The sequence below is a fragment of the Globicephala melas genome, chromosome 19 (assembly GCF_963455315.2).
Source record: "Globicephala melas chromosome 19, mGloMel1.2, whole genome shotgun sequence".
NCBI classification, from domain to species: Eukaryota; Metazoa; Chordata; class Mammalia; order Artiodactyla; family Delphinidae; genus Globicephala; species Globicephala melas.
In genome coordinates, this window is record NC_083332.1 from 48,927,690 (window position 1) to 48,948,004 (window position 20,315).

At 39.6% G+C, this 20,315-nt stretch overlaps 1 protein-coding gene across 1 annotated transcript in view; it reads left to right on the forward strand.

Moving 5' to 3' along the window:
- The window catches only part of HYDIN (HYDIN axonemal central pair apparatus protein), a 435,992-nt gene that overhangs the window by 246,524 nt on the left and 169,153 nt on the right, over positions 1 to 20,315 (forward strand). The window contains exons 20-23 of the mRNA XM_060288997.1: positions 894 to 1,132; positions 4,244 to 4,517; positions 6,356 to 6,499; positions 11,080 to 11,223. Of these exons, the coding sequence (XP_060144980.1) occupies positions 894 to 1,132; positions 4,244 to 4,517; positions 6,356 to 6,499; positions 11,080 to 11,223 (801 nt within the window). The remainder of the gene's footprint in view (positions 1 to 893; positions 1,133 to 4,243; positions 4,518 to 6,355; positions 6,500 to 11,079; positions 11,224 to 20,315) is intronic.

The window sequence follows — 20,315 nt, forward strand, 5'->3', positions numbered from 1 at the left end:
CCTACGTACCAGGCATAGTTATAGATCCTAGGGATGTATCAGTGAACAACAATAACAAAAAAGACAAAAATCCCTTCTTTGGAGAGCTTATATGTTAGTGCAAAGAGACAGAAGCATGATAAATCAATCATGCACAATGTTAGAAGATGGTGAATGCTCAGGGGAAAACATAGAGCAGGGTAAAGGGGATCAGGAATACTGGGGGGAAGGCTTGCAACTTAAAATGTGATGGTCAGAGTAGGCTTCATTGAGAGGTATTGTTTGGTCAAAGACCTTAGGGAGGAAAGAGAGTGAGCTATGAGGATCTAAGCAGTTAAAGGGAACAGGTTGGTGGGAGTCACTTCCAACTCTATAATTTAGTCCTATCACACATTTCAAAATAAGTTTGGAATTTTAGCAAATGAAATTCTATTGATTATGATGAAATAATAGGAACGAAGATGACTTCCTATATTGTGTTTATTAATGAAAGCTGTTCATCCCTACTATAACATCATGGAAACTCTGCATTGGAAAAACATTTCTTTTAAAACTTCCAAATTCCAGGAAGGATGTTGTACCTTCTGTTGGTATCTCAGAATTTGGAGATTAGAGCAGATAATTAGTATAAGCTTGTTAGAGAACTGGGCTGTCGTCTTAAGAAAGAGATGTAAAGAATCTTCACAGCGCATTCAAAAGTAGAATTGTAGGTTTGCTCTTCAGAATCATATTGCTTTTTGAAGAAAAAAAAAGAAAAGCCAACAAACACCCAGCTGCTTTGATTCAAAAAAATAATGTTTGTCTCTGATGTTGAGTTCTGCAGTGCCAGGCATTTGAAATACAGAGGGCTTTGACATGTGCAGAATGAAAAGCCAAGAATATCTTCACTGTTAACTTGCAGTCTTGTGTTACAGGCACACAAAAAGTCCCTCTGGACGGTTGAACCCAAGGAAGGCACAGTTCCCCCAGAAAGTGATGTTGAACTGACACTGACTGCCAACCTGAACGACATACTGACATTCAAAGACACAGTCATTTTGGACTTTGAAAATAGCAACACATACCGGATACCTGTCCAGGCTTCAGGAATTGGCTCCACCATTGTTTCAGATAAGCCCTTTGCACCAGAACTCAATTTGGGAGCACATTTTAGGTAAGGAAATATCATGGACCAAGTTTTATGCATATCACTTATATTCTATAAGCTGAGCATCACTCCTACTTCGGAAAATTATTTTTAAGTAAACAGAGCTAGCCTCGTCAGCCCCCTCCCTTCCCTATCTTCACTTTTCCCCCTCCAGATGGGTTCATCAGCCACAAGAAGACATTTCCTAGTCATAGTTTGGTTACATTCTCCAAGCTGTGTCCCTCTACACTAGAGAAGAGATGGTTCACAGGAAGTATATTCTTCTCTGAAACTTACAGTGGCTTCTCTATGACAAATTCAGAATCTTGAACATGATTTCTCTTCTTTGATTCCAATATATTGTTAATTCCTCTCCATGAATGTAGAAAATACAAATGGACCTTAGTGATAACCTAAGTAGTGTATAACTAGGAAGGTAAAAATATATTGCAGGGACTTCCCTGCTGGTTCAGCGGTTAAGATTCCGTGCTCCCAATGCAGGGGGCCGCGGTTCGATCCCTGGTCAGGAAACTAGATCCCGCATGCATGCCGCAACTAAGAGCCCATGTGCCACAACTAAAGATCCCGTATGTGGCAATGAAGATCCCACGTGCTGCAACTAAAGACCCGGCGCAGCCAAATAAATAAATATTTTTTAAAAATTTTATATTTTTATATTTATATATATATATATATATATATATATATCTCAAATGTACCTTACCAGGTATTGCAAAGCCAGTAATTTTTTTTTTTCGTATATGTTCTCTGCTTGCCTCCCCACCGTAGCACCAGCAACTGAGGTGGTTGTAGTTGGCTCCACCTGATCACTCAGGAAAAGCTAGAGAGTCTAAATATTTAAATAACAGGTGGTACAGTGTAGACATCTCTGAGCAGAACGATCTAAATGTGACTCTAAAAATGTATGGGGTTAGAATACTAACCATGGAGGACACGTGTGAGGGTTTGTTTATGGTTCCTCAGAAGAGTCATGCATTGTCACTAGTTGACGCTCAGGAGCCAGCTGAATTGGTGCCTGTTTGTTTCAGTGCTGTGAACAGATCTCAAGGGGATGCTCCTGCCTTTTGGCCTAAGGCCCTGAAACCAAGATGGACACAGTGTGTTTAGAGATGTACCTGACAGAATACTGTTAGGAACCCTCCCCCCAAACCCATCCATACCTCCTTTCCTCTGCTTCATCTACAAAATATGGCACTTAATTGAAAATACCATAAGCCAATAGGAGTTAAGTAATAGGCAAGTGAGATCGTTAATTGCATATGTTTTCAGAGAGGCATCCAATTACAGTTTTTGTGTCAACTAGATACGAAAAATGCTCCTCTCCTCCTATCCATTGACCATATGATAGGGCATTTTGTCATTGCATACTATTCCTGTTTCCAAATTTATTTGTTAAGTGCATTCAAATATAATTATAAAAAACAATATACTGCAAACCAGACTTAATTACATGTTCTCCTTAATCTACAAATAGTGTCAAATGGCCCCAAAGGATATTCTGACACTTGCCTAGAATTGGAGGGATAGCTGATAGTTTTCAACAAATATAGAAGAAACCTGTATCTTTTAGCTGCCAATTTCTGCTCTGCCTAAACGCTGTTGTTCTTCTTTTTGACATAAAATCTTGATGCCAGCGATCTCCAGAAGAATCATCAAAAGCAGGGGTGGGAAAACTGCAGCCCATTGCCTGTTTCTATAAACAAACTGTTATTGGAAGACAGCCACGCCCATTCATGTACATATATTGTCTACAGCTTCTTTCACACTACAGTGGAGAGTTGAGTAGTTGTGATGGACTACGTGTCCCAAAAGGTCTAAAATATTTATTATTCAGTCCTTTACAGGAAAAGTTTGCCAATTTTGGGGGCACAGGGATCTAAAGAAATACCCGTATGCCACCTCTTCTGATGGCATATTTTTGGACAACTCCTTTAAATTTTCAGAGCTTCTGTTTCTTCATCAATAAAATTAATCAATATGCTTAGTATTACTGGGGTGCTATGATGACTGAAGGATACACTGTGAATAAGTGACAGAGACCCTGCCTAGTTTATAAAATAGTATATGTTATTTATTATTTTCCCCAAAACCTACATTTAGCCCTGAAGTCAAACTACAAAGTGAAGACTCCAATGAGCATGCCCCATTGGACATATATTTAGCTAATAATGGTTATACCTGACAACTGGCAAACACTCCTTATTATTTAGCAAGCTTCAACTTGCTTATTAGACATGGTGTCTTTCCAAAGGAGGGACAGATGGGATGAAAACTCAAAGCCCCCAAAAATAAAAAATAAATCTTAAAAGTCCTGAGATGAGTTTTTTCCCTGAAGAGAATATTTTAAAGTAAGCTTATAAATCAGTTTAAAAAAAAAAAAAAACTCAAACAAAAACACATTTGAACCACCTCCAAGATCTTAGAAATTTCAGTGTCTAGCAAAGAGACAGACAATAAAGAGGTCTTTAGTAAATATTTGCAGAATAGATGAATGAATGCATGCATGCATGCATGCGTAGTAGCATCTTTAAAGCACATTAGTCTGAGATAAATGACCGATCCAGGTGGTGTTCTGATGCATTAAGTCCCCTTGACCTTTGGTAAGGTTTAGAGAATATGTGTTGTTTCTCTTTAAAGTTCCCTTCAAATGGAGTCCATCACAAGACATTTAACTAGTTACTAGAAATTTACTCAACACAATTTGAAATATACTTCTCCTTCAGTAGCTGTTTTGCTTTCACTTCTCAGTACCATTTCTCGTAAATTGAAGTGATTTTCACATGAACTGTATCTGTGTGTTATGTGGCAGCTTAACCTGCTGAGAAAGACTGGGGATGGGTGGGCCACTTCCCCACGGCCCCTTTCCTGGTGATGACAACTCAGGGACCAAACTCAAGTCACTGACTCAAGTCTAATGACCCAACGAATAGATGTTACCTTGTCCTAGTAGTTCCTAGCAGTATCACCATTTAGCCTTCCTACATTAAAAAAAAAAAAAAAATGTCTATTTTGTTGCTCACTTTTTAAATACTTCCGGAGGAGTAAATCCCAAGGCTGTAGAGCTGAACGGAACAACTCAAAGCTGAATCCTCTCAATCCTTGCCTCCTCTTTTCCAGCCTGGACACCTGTTATTACCGCTTCAAGTTGACCAACAAGGGACGTCGGGTCCAACAGTTGTTCTGGATGAATGAAGATTTCTGTCCCCAAGAAAAGCTGGGTAAGAAGAGACTGGCTAAGAAGAGGAGTGCTAAGAGCCACTGCCAATCCCAGTGCTCCCGGGCACCCAGGGATCCTCAAAGCCCCGTGTTTCAACTCCACCCCATCAGGATGGAGCTGTACCCAGGCCAGACGATTGACGTGATACTTGAAGGCTATTCTGCCACTCCCAGGGTAAGAGGACACACATTTAGAAGCTATTATTCTCCTAAATAAATCTTTGCTCTATTTCTTAGGAGAGTCCCTTGACATTTATCTGAAGAAAGGCTGTGGTTTCTCAAGGATTGCATACAGCACTGAGTTACCATGGCAGCACCCATTGCATTCAAGGTTCAGCTCTGCTGAGTTTTCTGTTTGTTTCTACAGCTACCATGAACCCAGTCTTAAAATACTGTTTAAAGCAGGTTCTCATCCCCAGAGTCAACAGAGCCAGTAAGTCTCTGGTAGAGGGACATCCACTGTCCAGCCAAAGCTAAGCCTCTGATTAATACTTAGCAGTATTCACTTAATATTTATTTTTAAGAAAATGTTTTTCTTAAAATTTCTCGGCTGCCTCTCCTATCCAGGTATTGGGATATCCTTAGTTCCTTCCCTCTCAGCTTGACTCAACAGCATCACATTTATAATCATCATCTTTTTATGTATCAATGAAAGGGCTGCATTTATCTTCAGCAACTCTGATGTTCTGCTCTTATTCACATTATCACCATTCTGCTTAAGACATTTAGTCAGATCCAACCATGTGTCTGTTTATTCCTATTCCCTCATGGAGGCTGGAAACCATTAACAACCTAAAAGAAAGACTTCTGAAATCACTTACAAGCCTCTTCACAAAGGCAGACTTTGTGAATGAGGAATGATGGTTACGTGAGCTCCTGCTGGTGTCACCAAATTAGGATGTGATGCTGAACTTTCTCCTCATGAAAATAGGAAACAGCAAGAAATTGCGTCCCAGCAGACTGAGACGGGAAAGCTGGTTCCCTGCTTAGTTCCTCGAGGGTCACGGATGGCACTTTGCTTCACTTACGTTGTTTCTTCACAGAACATTTTCAGGAAAAACACATCCTTAGTTTAAAAAAGAAGGTTATTTCCCATTATGGAGTGTATAATATGTTTTTTCTCTCTGTTACTGAGGGGTTCAGCCAACTTTCACTGAGTATGTACCACATGACACACACCGTGCTAGGCACCAAGGATGCAAAGATGAATAGAATGCAGACCCTCATCTCAAGACACTGACAGTCTGTTGCAGGCATGTTTACAGTGTTGTTCTCAACAGTTGACTGTATTTTAAAGGCATTAAATCTGAGCTGCTGGGGTTCTAAATTCAGTTGCAGCTTTACTAAAATCTCCCCTGTATTCCAAGTTCTGCTACATAATTGAGAAGACTTGAATTCATTAACATCTGACACCTGAGCAATCTTCAATAAAGGCTATTCATGTTATAAATTCACTTTGAGTCCTTTCTACTCTATAAAAATCTAAGGCTCTTAGGTCCAAAGAAGTGTTAATTACCGTACACGATTTTTAAATATTCAAATGTGAAAGGCGAAATTTTTCCAGCCAGCTTCCAACTACCTTGATAAGAAATTGTGTGTAACTACCATTGAATATTTTTGTTCAACTGTAGTTGAGTTACAATGTCGTGTTAGTTTCAGGTGTACAGCACAGTGATAGCCCATGAAGGATTTTTATCTGCATCTTCCATCACTGTCTTGTGTATCCAGTCCCTAACAGCCCTGATAAATCTTCCATAAGTACACTGGATGAGCTGAATGTAAATTGATTGTGTCCTCAGGGACAGTCAGCAGTAGACACAGGACCCATCCTGGACACATCTAACCAATCAGACTTTGTGTGACAGAGACCCATCCCTGACATGCACTGCTCAGAAAAATGTGTTCCTCCCTGGTGTCCCCAGGCAGATAGTTGAGAATCATTTTGCTGATTGTTGAGAATTAGGTCTTCCAAGCTATAGAGGTTCCACAAACGCTGGTATATCTTGTCTGCAGATAGTCAAAGAAAAGCTGGTGTGCCACACCATCATCGGGACACAAAAGGGGAAGAGCCTGGTGATGACGGTGAACATCATCTGTGAGTTCGTGGCACCGTTCATCCAGCTCTCCACCAAGCAACTCGTATACCGACTGGAGAAGGTCAGTGGGACTGTGTTGGGGAGGGCCGGTGCTCCAGCTAGGGGTGCGCATGTTCACGCTTTCATTTTGGAAGCTAAATTAATGGGAATCCTGTTACACCCACACCCAGCCAATGTTTTTTAAGCTTCAGAGGCCAATACACATTCAACTAAAAATTCTGAATCTAAACCTACATTCTTTTGAAAAGTGAATTGCCATAGAAATTCTACTTCCATCATCTCTGATGTATAAGACCAAAGTGAAGGGGTATTCCAGTGCACTGAAAATGCATTTCAGTCCATCATTTTACTCTAACTAGGTAAAATAAACATCACAGTATAGAAATGGTTGGAGAAGAATTATTGATAATTACAGTAACCAGTAAGAATAGCTGCCACTATTGATTGGTACGTGCTGGGCATTGAGCCATGTTCATTACATACATTTTCCCATTTGTCCCTCACAGCAATCTCTGCAGGAGCTTCTCTTTCCCATGATACACAGGAGGAAACTGAGACACAAGTTAAGCTATTTTGTAGATCACCTAACACTGCTTGGGAATAAACAACTTAAACTATTCGATTCACATTCTTTGATGTATATGCCCATAACTGTCTATAACTTTATGTGCCGTTAAGGGTGAGTGGTAAGTGGGGGAGGCCCAGAACAGGGGAGAGATGGGGATGACTGCTGCTCAGGGCAGTGGGCTGGGTGGTGAAGAGGAGGGGAAATATCACAGCAGGACTTGACCTACTCCTAGGCAGGTTTCCAGCAGAGAATTATTTACTGTTCAGGACAGGTATGTGTGGAACATTTCCTCTAGGTCAAGGGCTGTGTGGGTGCTAAAAATCTGACATAGTCACAACTAAGAGACTGGTTGAGATTACAAACTGTCAACAAACTATTAAAATTTAATTGTTTAAATTATAATTCTAAACAGCGCTATGAAGAAGAGGTATAAGTTGCAGTGAGAGTATGTATCAGGAGACGTGACCTTATTTGTACATGAGGTCATAGATGGCTTCCTTGAGCAAATGCCTCAAGTTGGGACTGGGAGGACAAATAGAAGTCGATCTGGTGACAAGTGGGGGAGAGAGAGGTAGGGAACAGCATATGCCAAGGGCCTGAGTCACGAGAGAGCTTGGTCAGCATAAAACCTGAAGGGCCACCTCAGACAGAGATTATGCCAAGAATGACAATGAAGTCCATCTAGAGAAGTGGGCAGGGGCCAGGTGTGTGTGGCATGACTGGGACACATGTTGTGAACTTCGGGTTTTGTTTTGGGTGACCATTGGAGGGCTTCAGGGAAGGGAGTGACATGGTCAGATGTATTCATTGAAACAGTCACGCTGGCTGCGGAGTGGAGTATTTATCAACACCTACCACGTGCCAGGCACTGTGTCGGGTCGTAGAGATACAACAGTGAGAATATTCCCTCCGTGATGAACTTCACAACCAACTGGGAAGACCAAGCATTAAGGAAGATCCCGTGGTGTGATCTGTGCTGTCACACGAAAGGACTGGGTGTGGCAGTGCCTAACCGGTCATGGGAGAACAAACCAGGGTTCCTTCTGTTAACGGAGGCTAGCAAGAGAATGTTCAAGACCATTTATTCTGGTGCATTCTATATATATTGTTCATATTAAATAAATATCTGTCGAACACCCACCATGGATAAGGTGCTCTGCCAGAAGATGAATAAGGGAACTTATAGGCTAGTACAGGAGGTGAGATGTACAAGTTCAATTCAAATCAACAAATAATTTTTGAGCACCTGCAGTGTATTAGGCAGTAAAGACACAGCAAAAACCCTAACCTAACAAACTGGTGGGGAATGTAGACACTGAAGAAGTAGGATAAAGGTTTCAGTTACAGGGTGCTAAACTAACTGTGACAATCTCCATGAGACATATAAAAAGAAAATACTACCAGAATTCCTTCTACAGTTGTTAAGCTTTCATTGCTGTTTTAAATTCTTCCTTTTTCAAGTAATCAGGAAAGATATTTACTGGCAACAGCTGTGCCAAAGTTGGTTGCATCATATTCTCTCTAAATGTGGCCATTCAGAGAACATTCAGTGAAGATTTATTGAATAGCTATTCTGTGCAAGACATTACAGTATATGATAAATATGCAGCTTAGTTTCCTATTAGATTTTTTTTCCAAAGTACATAAACACTCATAAAAATGTGTGGGTAGTGTTCCTTTTCCTCTGTTTATATTCTTTTTTTTTTTTAAAAAAAAAGCATATTCTTGTTTAAATGTATACTGTTTGAATTTATCACTAGAATAAAATAGCAAATATTTTGAATATGACAGTGACTTGTTGAATTTAAAGAATGAATTCAGTCATTACGCCCTATTTGTTTTTGTCCTTCTCTCCTTCCTCCCAAATATCGCAAGTTTGAAATCTGTCCTACTACTGTATTCTTCATTGTTCATTTCCTGCTCACATTTCACTCCATATCAGGGACAATGAAGAAATGCGACTTCATTACCCAGGGTGTGCAGGAGACCTGTCTTGGTACACCCAATTATCCATTCTGTCTCCTTGTTTTTGGCTCAGGGCAGTGTATCTGATTTAGTACCTTAGACTTTAATGATACCAAGCCTGCCTATGGGAAGAATTTTTCTATAACCGTTTCCTCAGATTTGATCTGCTCTATAACTATTGTACCATTCAGAAGCCACGGTACTATTGTACCGTTCAGAAGAGATAAAACCACATCTCTGTGGAATTGAAAAGGTCAATTGAAACTAGCAGTCAGTTTGCTTCATGAAGTCCAGAAGCAAATCCTGTCTTCTGATATTTGGCGAGACAAGCCAGAGAGAAAGGGTCATTTTAAAATAGAACGGGTTCTCTGTCCATCGGCTCTTTCTCATCACTAACCTCTAAATGGCCTCTTGCCAAAACCAACCGAGTGTGGCTTCTTCACTTCAAAGCTACCTGCAGTGACACAGCAGCCTGGGGGGAAGGTCGAAAGTGCTGCTTCATCCCTCTCCAAACGGTAGTATGAAATCTGCAAGTGCAAGGTGAACCCAGTACCTATATTACCATGTTAGAGGGAAGGGAACAGTGGCAGCTTCTCGTCGTAAGTGCCAGACCGAACCTCCGAAAAAACTTTGGGAGTGCACAAGGGGCTAATGAGGTACAACCGAGGCAGGTGGCTCAAGCCAACTTTATGGACTGAATGTCTGTGTCCCCCAAAAATTCATACACCAAAGCCCTAATTCCGTATATGATCATGTTGTAAGTGGGGGCTTTGGGAAGGGATAGGGTCGTGGAGGCGGAGCCCTCATGAATGGGATTAGTGCCCTTATAAGAAAAGACAAGAGAGGTGATCTTTCTCTCAGGCATGTGAGGACACAGTGAGAAGACAGCTATCTACAAACCAAGAAGTGGGCTCTCACCAGACACTGGATGTGCTGGCACCTTGATCTTGGACTCCCCAGCCTCCAGAACTATGAGCCGTCAACGGCTGTTGTTTAAACCACTCAGTCTGTGATATTTGTTATAGCAGCCTGAACTGACTAAGACACCATGGACACTGGTGTGTCCAAGCTCAGAGCCAGTGGCTCCAGGAACCACAGTGGAAGAAAGACTATGCTGGACAAAGAAGCAGAGGCAGAGCAAAGCATGGAATCAGGAGGACTTAACTGAAATTGGAACAGGGAGAAAAGCAAATCAAAACAAATAGGTCTGGGAAAAATAGGCTAGAGTTGTTGGAAGAGCCAGGGAATGGGAGGGAGATTCTTTTTGGAGGCCAGAGACTGAGGTTTCCGGTCACTTCCTAGTGATATTAAAGGACCCCCTTTCCAAGGCACACAATGAACAATGTGGATCCCAATGTCAGAGTGAGAAAAATCCAGTCTGACCGGAAACTTCCAGCTTAAGATCCATTTATGATGTTTTCTACTGCTGAAAAATGAAATTTGATCTGACAGAGTGAACCATGCTTCTAAATCAACTCTCCCAGTGTTATCAAGAAAATTTTCAGGAAATAGTTATGAGCGTTTGTCAATATAGCAAGATAAATATATTTGCAAATTGGGTATTTTAAGCATGAAAAGAATATTGTGTAAGGAAAAAATGTTTTATTCACTGTAATGATACATGGGTTCTTCCATAACATATCATTCATTTATTAAACTTTGTTTTATGATGCTGTGGAAACTTCTGTAGTAACAGTTCTACCCAGAGGCATGGCTTATATAGGTTTTTTTAAACCAGGCAACAAGAAAGTAAGAAAATCTAATCTGTTTTCTGGCTTAAGTAGGATCTCTTCTAGTGAAATGGATACATAGATACATAGAAAATATCTATACATATATCTACATCTATATTAATCCCTCATAGAGATTTAGATAAATCATTTGGAATGTATGGTAGACTACTGAGAAGTGAACCTATATAATATATAGATATAAATTATCTATATCTTGATAGATAGATGACAGATATAATATAAATCCATACATCTATAGATATAAATAGAGAGAATGCTAATTCTGCTGTTAACAATGAATATCAGACATTTGTTGCCAAAGGCTTACTGTGTTTACCATAAGCTGGTTTGTTTCCTCTTTTCTCTTTTTTGCAGAAACCTAACACTATCCTGGAACCTGATTACCAGCCCTTGGTCATGAAGAACATTTCCAACCTGCCTGTGAACGTGTTGCTCTCAACAAGTGGACCCTTCTTTATCTGCAAGGCTGATAAATCCCCACTGCCCTCAATTCCTGAGGTAACTGGACAGAGGGTGTCCTAACTCCTAGGGGGGGTGCTGTGTGTGTGATAAAAGAAGAGAATAGTACTGGTACACTGCCTAATTTCAGTCGAGAAAAATATAAAGAATCCAGGAAACAGAGAGGAAAAATCTAAAATGAGTCATAATATCAATAAATTCTGATATCAATTGGTAGGAAAACCATTATTTACAATGTGAGAGCTTCTTGCTCATTATTATGACCCTTTCCTTCCTGCCCATTATAACGAAGCCCAACTTTAGAAAACAGTGACTTCCCACTAATGAGAGGAAAGATCTTTTAATCCCCCTCAAGTCTGACTAGAACTCAAATTTGACCAAAACTCAAAGCCCCAACCCTAAACCAGCCAGCCCATCTCCAGATAGTGAGAAATGTGAACCAGGCTGAAGCAGGAGGCGGTGAGCTCCCCTGGCCACCAGTCTGGGGCAGGATGCAGTGTTCTCTGAAGATTCCCACAAGATCATCCCTGTGATCCTTGGCTGGGCATGAGCACACCAGTGGGAATGGCTGGGCCCTGGGGCAGGTGGCACTGCAGAGCGGTAGGGAAGGAGGATTGAAGGAGAGACCAGCCCCACACCCCATGGTGTTCGGCCTCCCGGTCCAGGGAGATAGCTAATGGAGAAGTGATATAGAGGAGGAAGTGAGGGCAGGCAGCAATCGCAGGATCTCAGAAGAGGGAACCTGGGACTTAAGGACATCTGCTATGAGCCACACTTGGGGAGACGGATCTTTGTGGAAGATGGGGGATAGAGCCACTGGGTGAGAGCGTGTTGCAGACAGTACTGCACTGCCACCCTCCCCTGCCCTTCCTTCCTCACTGATTCTTTAGTGGGTCTCATTCAAACATGATTTGGGGGAAAAAAAATAGCTAAGATCTTTGAACAGAGAAATAAAAGGAGGAGATGATCATAAGCAAGAGGCAGCTGAAAACCTCCTGCAAGGGAACCTATGCCAGGAAGAAAACCCACAGTACAAACAGGGAGTTCTCTACAGTCTCACAGAAATTACAGGTGATACGACCTGTCTTTAAAAAGAGCTCAGGGACAAGATACAAGTGTTCAAAGAGGAGATGAAGAGTGAACTCAAGAGCAGAGGAAAACAAATGGATGAGAAAATGAAAATTCAGATATGAGCAGCTTTCTCTGTCTGGGTGGGAGGTTAGACCCACTCTTGTCCCTCCTGAAATCTTAATAAAAGTAGAAATGTTCAACAGGAAAGACACCCAGAGCAATAAAATAAAAGGGGAAGAGGAGGGTATAACCAAATAATGAGAGATTTAAACAAATTCTAGAAGATAGAATGAGGAAGGGAGTGGGTGGACAAAAAGGCATAAAGACCTGAAGCATAGAAAATTCACCAGTGAGGCTGCAAAGAAGTGGGAGTCATTCAGCCCAAGTAGCCTGGGCTTAGAGGCAACGAGTGGAGCAGAGGGCTGAAAACAGAGGGATTCTGTCTGTGCACCAGCCTGCTGTCCCTGCTGACCCCACTTAAAAGACTTGGGCAGCTGACTCTTATCCCAAGACATAAAGATAAATGCTCTTCCCCAGAGAAACTCATCAAGACGTTCGGGGAAATTTAATGTTTCCTGTGTCAGTGTCGATACCCCAGAATAATCCCTGGTGTCTGAGTTGTGTGCGTCACCTGATTTTCCCCTCTCTGCCCAAAAAAACTGTTCCATAGACCTGCTGTGCTACAGGAATTGAGAAACTGTGGCCTCAGGATTGTCGGGATGCCACGGTGGGTCAGGAACTGCTGTTTCTTGTAATAACTCTTGTAGTACATTTTGACCTTTTATATTACTTGCACATATAACTTTAATAAAAAGCATACATATAATTTTAAAAATAAAGAACTTCTACAAATCAACAGGAAAAATACCAACAACCCAATAGAAAAATAGGCAAAGGAAATGAACAGAGAGTTCACAAAAAGAAAAAGAAAATAGCTTTTAAATATATGAGAATATGCCCAACTTTACTCATGTTGGAAGAAATGCAAATTAAAATTACTATGAAACACATTATTTTTCCTATAAGATTGGCAAAGAGCAAAAATTGGATAATGCTTTGTGTTAGGGAGGGCATGTGGAAACAGGCATCCCCTAAGGTATTGAGGAAGTGTACATTGGAAGATAGTATGGCAGTAGCCGTCAACATTTTTTTTTTTTTAGTCATCAGTTTTATACACATCAGTGTATACATGTCAATCCCAATCGCCCAGTTCATCATACCACCAACCCCAGCCCCCCACAGCTTTCCCCCCTTGGTGTCTATACGTTTGTTCTCTACATCTTTGTCTCAACTTCTGCCCTGCAAACTGGATCATCTGTACCATTTTTCTAGGTTCCACATATGCGTTAATATACGATATTTGTTCTTCTCTCTCTGACTTACTTCACTCTGTATGACAGTCTCTAGATCCATCCACATCTCAACAAATGACCCAATTTCATTCCTTTTTATGGCTGAGTAATATTCCATTATATATATGTACCACATCTTCTTTATCCATTCATCTGTCAGTAGACATTTAGGTTGCTTCCATGACCTGGCTCTTGTAAATACTGCTGCAATGAACATTGGGGTGCATGTGTCTTTTTGAATTATGGTTTTCTCTGGGTATATGCCTAGTAATGGGATTGCTGGATCATATGGTAATTCTATTTTTAGTTTTTTAAGGAACCTCCGTACTGTTCTCCATAGTGGCTGTATCAATTTACATTCCCACCAACAGTGCAGGAGGGTTCCCTTTTCTCCATACCCTCTCCAGCATTTGTTGTTTGTAGATTTTCTGATGATGCCCATTCTAACTGGTGTGAGGTGACAATGTAGTTTTGATTTGCGTTTCTCTAATAATTAGTGATGCTGAGCAGCTTTTCATGTGCCTCTTGACCATCTGTATGTCTTCTTTGGAGAAATGTCTATTTAGGTCTTCAGCCCATTTTTGGATTGGGTTGTTTGTTTTTTTAATATTGAGCTGCATAACCTGTTTATATATTATGGAGATTAATCCTTTGTCCGTTGATTCATTTCCAAATATTTTCTCCCATCCTGAGGGTTGTCTTTTCGTCTTGTTTATGGTTTCCTTTGCTGTGCAAAAGCATTTAAGTTTCATGAAGTCCCATTTTTTTATTTTTGTTTTTATTTCCATTACTCTACGAGGTGGATCAAAGAAGATCTTGCTATGATTAATGTCAAAGAGTGTTCTTCCTGTGTTTTTCTCTAAGAGTTTGATAGTGTCCGATCTTACATTTAGGGCTCTAACCCATTTTGAGTTTATTTTTGTGTATGGTGTTAGGGAGTGTTCTAATTTCATTCTTTTACCTGTAGCTGTCCAGTTTTCCCAGCACCACTTACTGAAGAGACTGTCTTTTTTCCATTGTATATTCTTGCCTCCTTTGTCATAGATTAGTTAACCATAGGTTCGTGGGTTTATCTCTGGGCTTTCTATCTTGTTCCATTGATCTATATTCCTGTTTTTGTGTCAGTACCATATTGTCTTGATTGCTGTAGCTTTGTAGTATAGTCTGAAGTCAGGGAGTCTGATTCCTCTTGAGTTTTTATCCCTCAAGACCACTTTGGCTATTCGGGGTCTTTTGTGTCTCCATACAAATTTTAAGATTTTTTGTTCTAGTTCTGTAAAAAATGCCATTTTTAATTTCTTAGGGATTGCATTGAATCTGTAGATTGCTTTGGGTAATAGAGTCATTTTCACAATATTGATTCTTCCAATCCAAGAACATGGTATATCTCTCCATCTGTAGGTATCATCTTTAATTTCTTTCATCAGTGTCTTATAGTTTTCTGCATACAGGTCTTTTGTCTCCCTAGGTAGCTTTATTCCTAGGTATTTTACTCTTTTTGTTGCAGTGGTAAATGGGAGTGTTTCCTTAATTGCTCTTTCAGATTTTTCATCATTAGTGTATAGGAATGCAAGAGATTTCTGTGCTTTAATTTTGTATCCTGCAACTTTACCAAATTCATTGATTGCTCTGGTGGTTTTCTGGTGGCATCTTTAGGATTCTCTATGTATAGTATCATGTCATCTGCAGACAGTGACAGTTTTACTTCTTCTTTTACAATTTGTATTCCTTTTATTTCTTTTTCTCCTCTGATTGCCGTGGCTTGGACTTCCAAAACTATGTTGAGTAATAGTGGCGAGAGTGGACAACCTTGTCTTTTTCCTCATCTTAGAGGAAATGCTCTCAGTTTTTCACGTTTGAGAATGATGTTTGCTGTGGGTTGCTCGGATTTGGCCTTTATTATGTTGAGGTAGGTTCCCTCTATGCGCACTTTCTGGAGAGTTTTTATCATAAATGGGGGTTGAATTTTGTCAAAAGCTTTTTCTGCATCTATTGAGATGATCATATGGTTTTTATTCTTCAATTTGTTAATATGGTGTATCACGTTGATTGATTTGCGTATATTGAAGAATCCTCGCATCCCTGGGATAAATCCCACTTGATCATGGTGTATGATCCTTTTAATGTGTTGTTGGATTCTGTTTGCTAGTATTTTGTTGAGGATTTTTGCATCTATATTCATCAGTGATATTGGTCTGTAATTTTCTTTTTTTGTAGTATCTTTGTGTGGTTTTGGTATCAGGGTGATGGTGGCCTCATAGAATGAGTTTGGGAGTGTTCCTTCCTCTCCAATTTTTGGGAAGAGTTTGAGAAGGATGGGTGTTAGCTCTTGTGTAAATGTTTGATAGAATTCACCTGTGAAGCCATCTGGTCCTGGACTTTTGTTTGTTGGAAGATTTTAAATCGCAGTTTCAATTTCATTACTTGTGATTGGTCTGTTCATATTTTCTATTTCTTCCTGGTTCAGTCTTAGAAGGTTATACCTTTCTAAGAATTTGTCCATTTCTTCCAGATCGTTCATTTTATTGGCATAGAGTTGTTTGTAGTAGTCTCCGAGGATGCTTTGTATTTCTGCAGTGTCTGTTGTAACTTCTTTTTCATTTCTAATTTTATTGATTTGAGTCCTCTCCCTCTTTTTCTTGTTGAGTCTGGCCAATGGTTTATCAATTTTGTTTATCTTCTCAAAGAACCAGCTTTTAGTTTTATTGATCTTTGCTATTGTTTTCTTCATTTTTATTTCATTTATTTCTGCTCTGATTTTTATGATTTCTTTCCTTCTGCTAACTTTGGGTTTTGTTTCTTCTTCTTGCTCTAGTTCCTTTAGGTGTAAGGTTAGATTGTTTATTTGAGATTTTTCTTGTTTCTTGAGGTAAGCTTGTATAGCTATAAACTTCCCTCTTAGAACTGCTTTTGCTGCATCCCATAGGTTTTGGATTGTCGTGTTTTCATTGTCATTTGTCTCTCTATATTTTTTAATTTCCTCTTTGATTTCTTCAGGGATCTCTTGGTTATTTAGTAGCGTATTGTTTAGCTTCCATGTGTTTGTGTTTTTTATGGTTTTTTTCCCTGTAATTGATTTCTAATCTCATACCATTGTTGTCAGAAAAGATGCTTGATATGATTTCAATTTTCTTAAATTTACCAAGGCTTGATTTGTGACCCAAGATGTGATCTATCCTGGAGAATGTTCCATGCACACTTGAGAAGAAAGTGTAATCTGCTGTTTTTGGATTGAATGTCCTATAAATATCAATTAAATCTATCTGGTCTATTATGTCATTTAAAGCTTCTGTTTCCTTATTTATTTTCATTTTGGATGATCTGTCCATTGGTGTAAGTGAGGTGTTAAAGTCCCCCACTATTATTGTGTTACCGTCAATTTCCTCTTTTATAGCTGTTAGCAGTTGCCTTATGTATTGAGGTGCTCCTATGTTGGGTGCATATATATTTATAATTGTTATATCTTCTTCTTGGATTGATCCCTTGATCATTATGTAGTGTCCTTCCTTGTGTCTTGTAACATTCTTTATTTTAAAGTCTATTTTATCTGATATGAGTATTGCTACTCCAGTTTTCTTTTGATTTCCATTTGCATGCAATATCCTTTTCCATCGCCTCACTTTCAGTCTGTATGTGTCCCTAGGTCTGAAGTTGGTCTCTTGTAGACAGCACATATATGGGTCTTGTTTTTGTATCCATTCAGGGAGCCTATGTCTTTTTGTTGGAGCATTTAATCCATTCACGTTTAAGGTAATTATCGATATGTATGTTCCTGTGACCATTTTCTCAATTGTTTTGGGTTTGTTTTTGTAGGTCCTTTTTTCTCTTGTGTTTCCCACTTAGAGAAGTTCCTTTAGCATTTGTTGTAGAGCTGTTTTGGTGGTGCTGAATTCTCTTAACTTTTGCTTGTCTGTAAAGCTTTTCATTTCTCCATTGATTCTGAATGAGATCCTTACCAGGAAGAGTAATCTTGGTTGTAGGTTCTTCCCTTTCATCACTTTAAGTATATCATGCCACTCTCTTCTGGTTTGTAGAGTTTCTGCTGAGAAATCAGCTGTTAACCTTACGGGAGTTCCCTTGTATGTTATTTGTCATTTTCCCTTGCTGCTTTCAATAATTTTTCTTTGTCTTTAATTTTTGCCAGTTTGATTACTATGTGTCTCAGCGTGTTTCTCCTTGGGTTTATCCTGTATGGGACTCGCTGCGATTCCTGGACTTAGGTGGCTATTTCCTTTCCCATGTTAGGGAAGTTTTCGACTATAATCTCTTCACATATTTTCTCTGGTCCTTTCTCTCTCTCTTGTCCTTCTGGGACCCCTATAATGTGAATGTTGTTGCGTTTAATGTTGTCCCAGAGGTCTCTTAGGCTGTCTTCATTTCTTTTCATTCTTTTTTCTTTATTCTGTTCTGCAGCAGTGAATTCCACCATTGTGTCTTCCAGGTCACTTATCCGTTCTTCTGCCTCAGTTATTCTGCTATTGATTCCTTCTAGTGTATTTTTCATTTCAGTTATTGTATTGTTCATCTCTTTTTTTTGTTCTTTAATTCTTCTAGGTCTTTGTTAAACATTTCTTACATCTTCTCGATCTTTGCCTCCATTCTCTTTCCGAGGTCCTGGATCATCTTCACTATCGTTATTCTGAATTCTTTTTCTGGAAGGTTACCCATCTCCACTTCATTTAGTTGTTTTTCTGGGGTTTTATCTTGTTCCTTCATCTGGTACATAGCCCTCTGCCTTTTCATCTTGTCTGTCTTTTTGTGAATGTGGTTTTCCTTCCACAGGCTGCAGGATTGTAGTTCTTCTTGCTTCTGCTGTCTGCCCTCTGGTGGATAAGGGTATCTAAGAGGGTTTTGCAAGTTTCCTGATGCCATCAACATTTTAAATGCCCCTACCCTTTGACCTAGTCATTCGACTCCTAGGAATTTATCCTATAGACATAGACACAATATACAAGGATATTCATTGCAACATTGATTATAAGAACAAAAGACTGGGAGCTAATATCTATCAATAGGAGATTGGTTAAATAAATGATGGCAGAATTCAATGATGGAGTAAAATGCAGTTGTTAAAAAGAATGAGGCAACTCCATATGCACTGATTAATTATCCTCCAGTGGAAAAAGTACAGAACAGGAGTGCCTGTGTGTAAACAATAACACATATATGAACGTGGGTTTAGATTCATGCATTATCTTTATATTCATACAAGGACAGGTAAGATACTTGTGTAACCTTGGTTACCTCAGGGGAGGGGAACAGTTGGCTTGAGGGGAGGGGAGATGGGCACAAGGGTAACATGCTTTTCATTGTCCTATCTATTCAAAAATAAAAATGAAATATTTTTTTTAAAAATTAAGGCCACACCTTGTCCTGGGACAAAATGATATAGAATATTCAACGGGGAGACATACCTTAGTGAAGTTACCAGCCTTATTGATGTCCAAAGAATTCTATGGCTTCTAAGCAGTAAAGAAGAGACCCACCAAAGGAGGATTTTAGACTAACCTTGGACTTCTCCACACTTTTTGATCAATTCTCTTGATCATAAAGGGATTGTAGTAATAATTGGCATTTATATACCATACACTATGTGCTAGGCACTGCTCTGAACGCATCACAAATATATTAACTCATTTCATCCTCTTAAAAAAAGTTAGGTACTATTATTGCCCCTGTTTTACAGATGGAGAAACTGGGGGCTAGGAAGGCCAAGCAAGTTTGCCCAAGTTCACAGAGCTAGAAACTGGCAGAGTGAGGATTTGAACCCAAGCAGTCTGGCTTCAGAGTCCACGATCTTACAATTAATATCTCTTGTATAAGAAATTTTCTTCAGTTTTTTTTTTATTTCAAACATGATTTTTTAAAATAAATTAGTCTAATTCCATTTTTGTAAAATTTTACTTATCTATCTGTCATGCTTGGACTAATGTTTTACCAAATGTGAACTCTGAGAAATAATATCTTGTGAAGTTTTGAATGAATTTCTAACTTCTTCTTTGTGCTTTTGTATATAATATAAAATGTTGTGGACATGTATCATTTCCACAAAACAGCAAAGTCATTCCTCTGGGGGAAGAAGTGTTTAAGTCAATCTCCAAGATATTTAAACACCAAGCATTGCGATGCCTAGTGCTGCTGCAGATACCATGGTCTACAAGAATGACTTCTAAATTGTGGCAAGCTACCTGGGCCAAGTGGCCAGCGAGCCTTTCAGAGGGGATTAGCCAACCGAGGAGTCATTACCCTCTGACTCTTGAATCCGGTGATTCGCTTTATCAGCTGAAACCATCTGATCGTGTCACTGAAGTGCACAGTTAAATACCTGAACCTTCAAACTCAGTGGAGAGGAAAGTGCTCTGTAAACAGATTTGTTACTGTGCGCATTCTTCCTTACTGCCTCAGGGCACTTTCTGCAAAACCAGGAGGTGGCTTTCATGCCTATTAAATGTGGGGATTAAGCGATTCCTAAAAAAGCCAACTCAGAGCCAGGCTTTCTATGGGAAGGCCACTTTCTGTGGCCTTGGCATCAAGGAACACATGGGGATTTGAATCAAAGAGAGAAAAGAACAAACACAATCTACCGAACAAACTCTGTACGGCTCTGGAGTGTCATTTTAAGTTGAATAGAAAGCAGTGGAAAGTGGATACCACTATGCTGAAGAGTTAGAATTGGAGACGTTAGAAAAGAAATTAAATTACCTAATC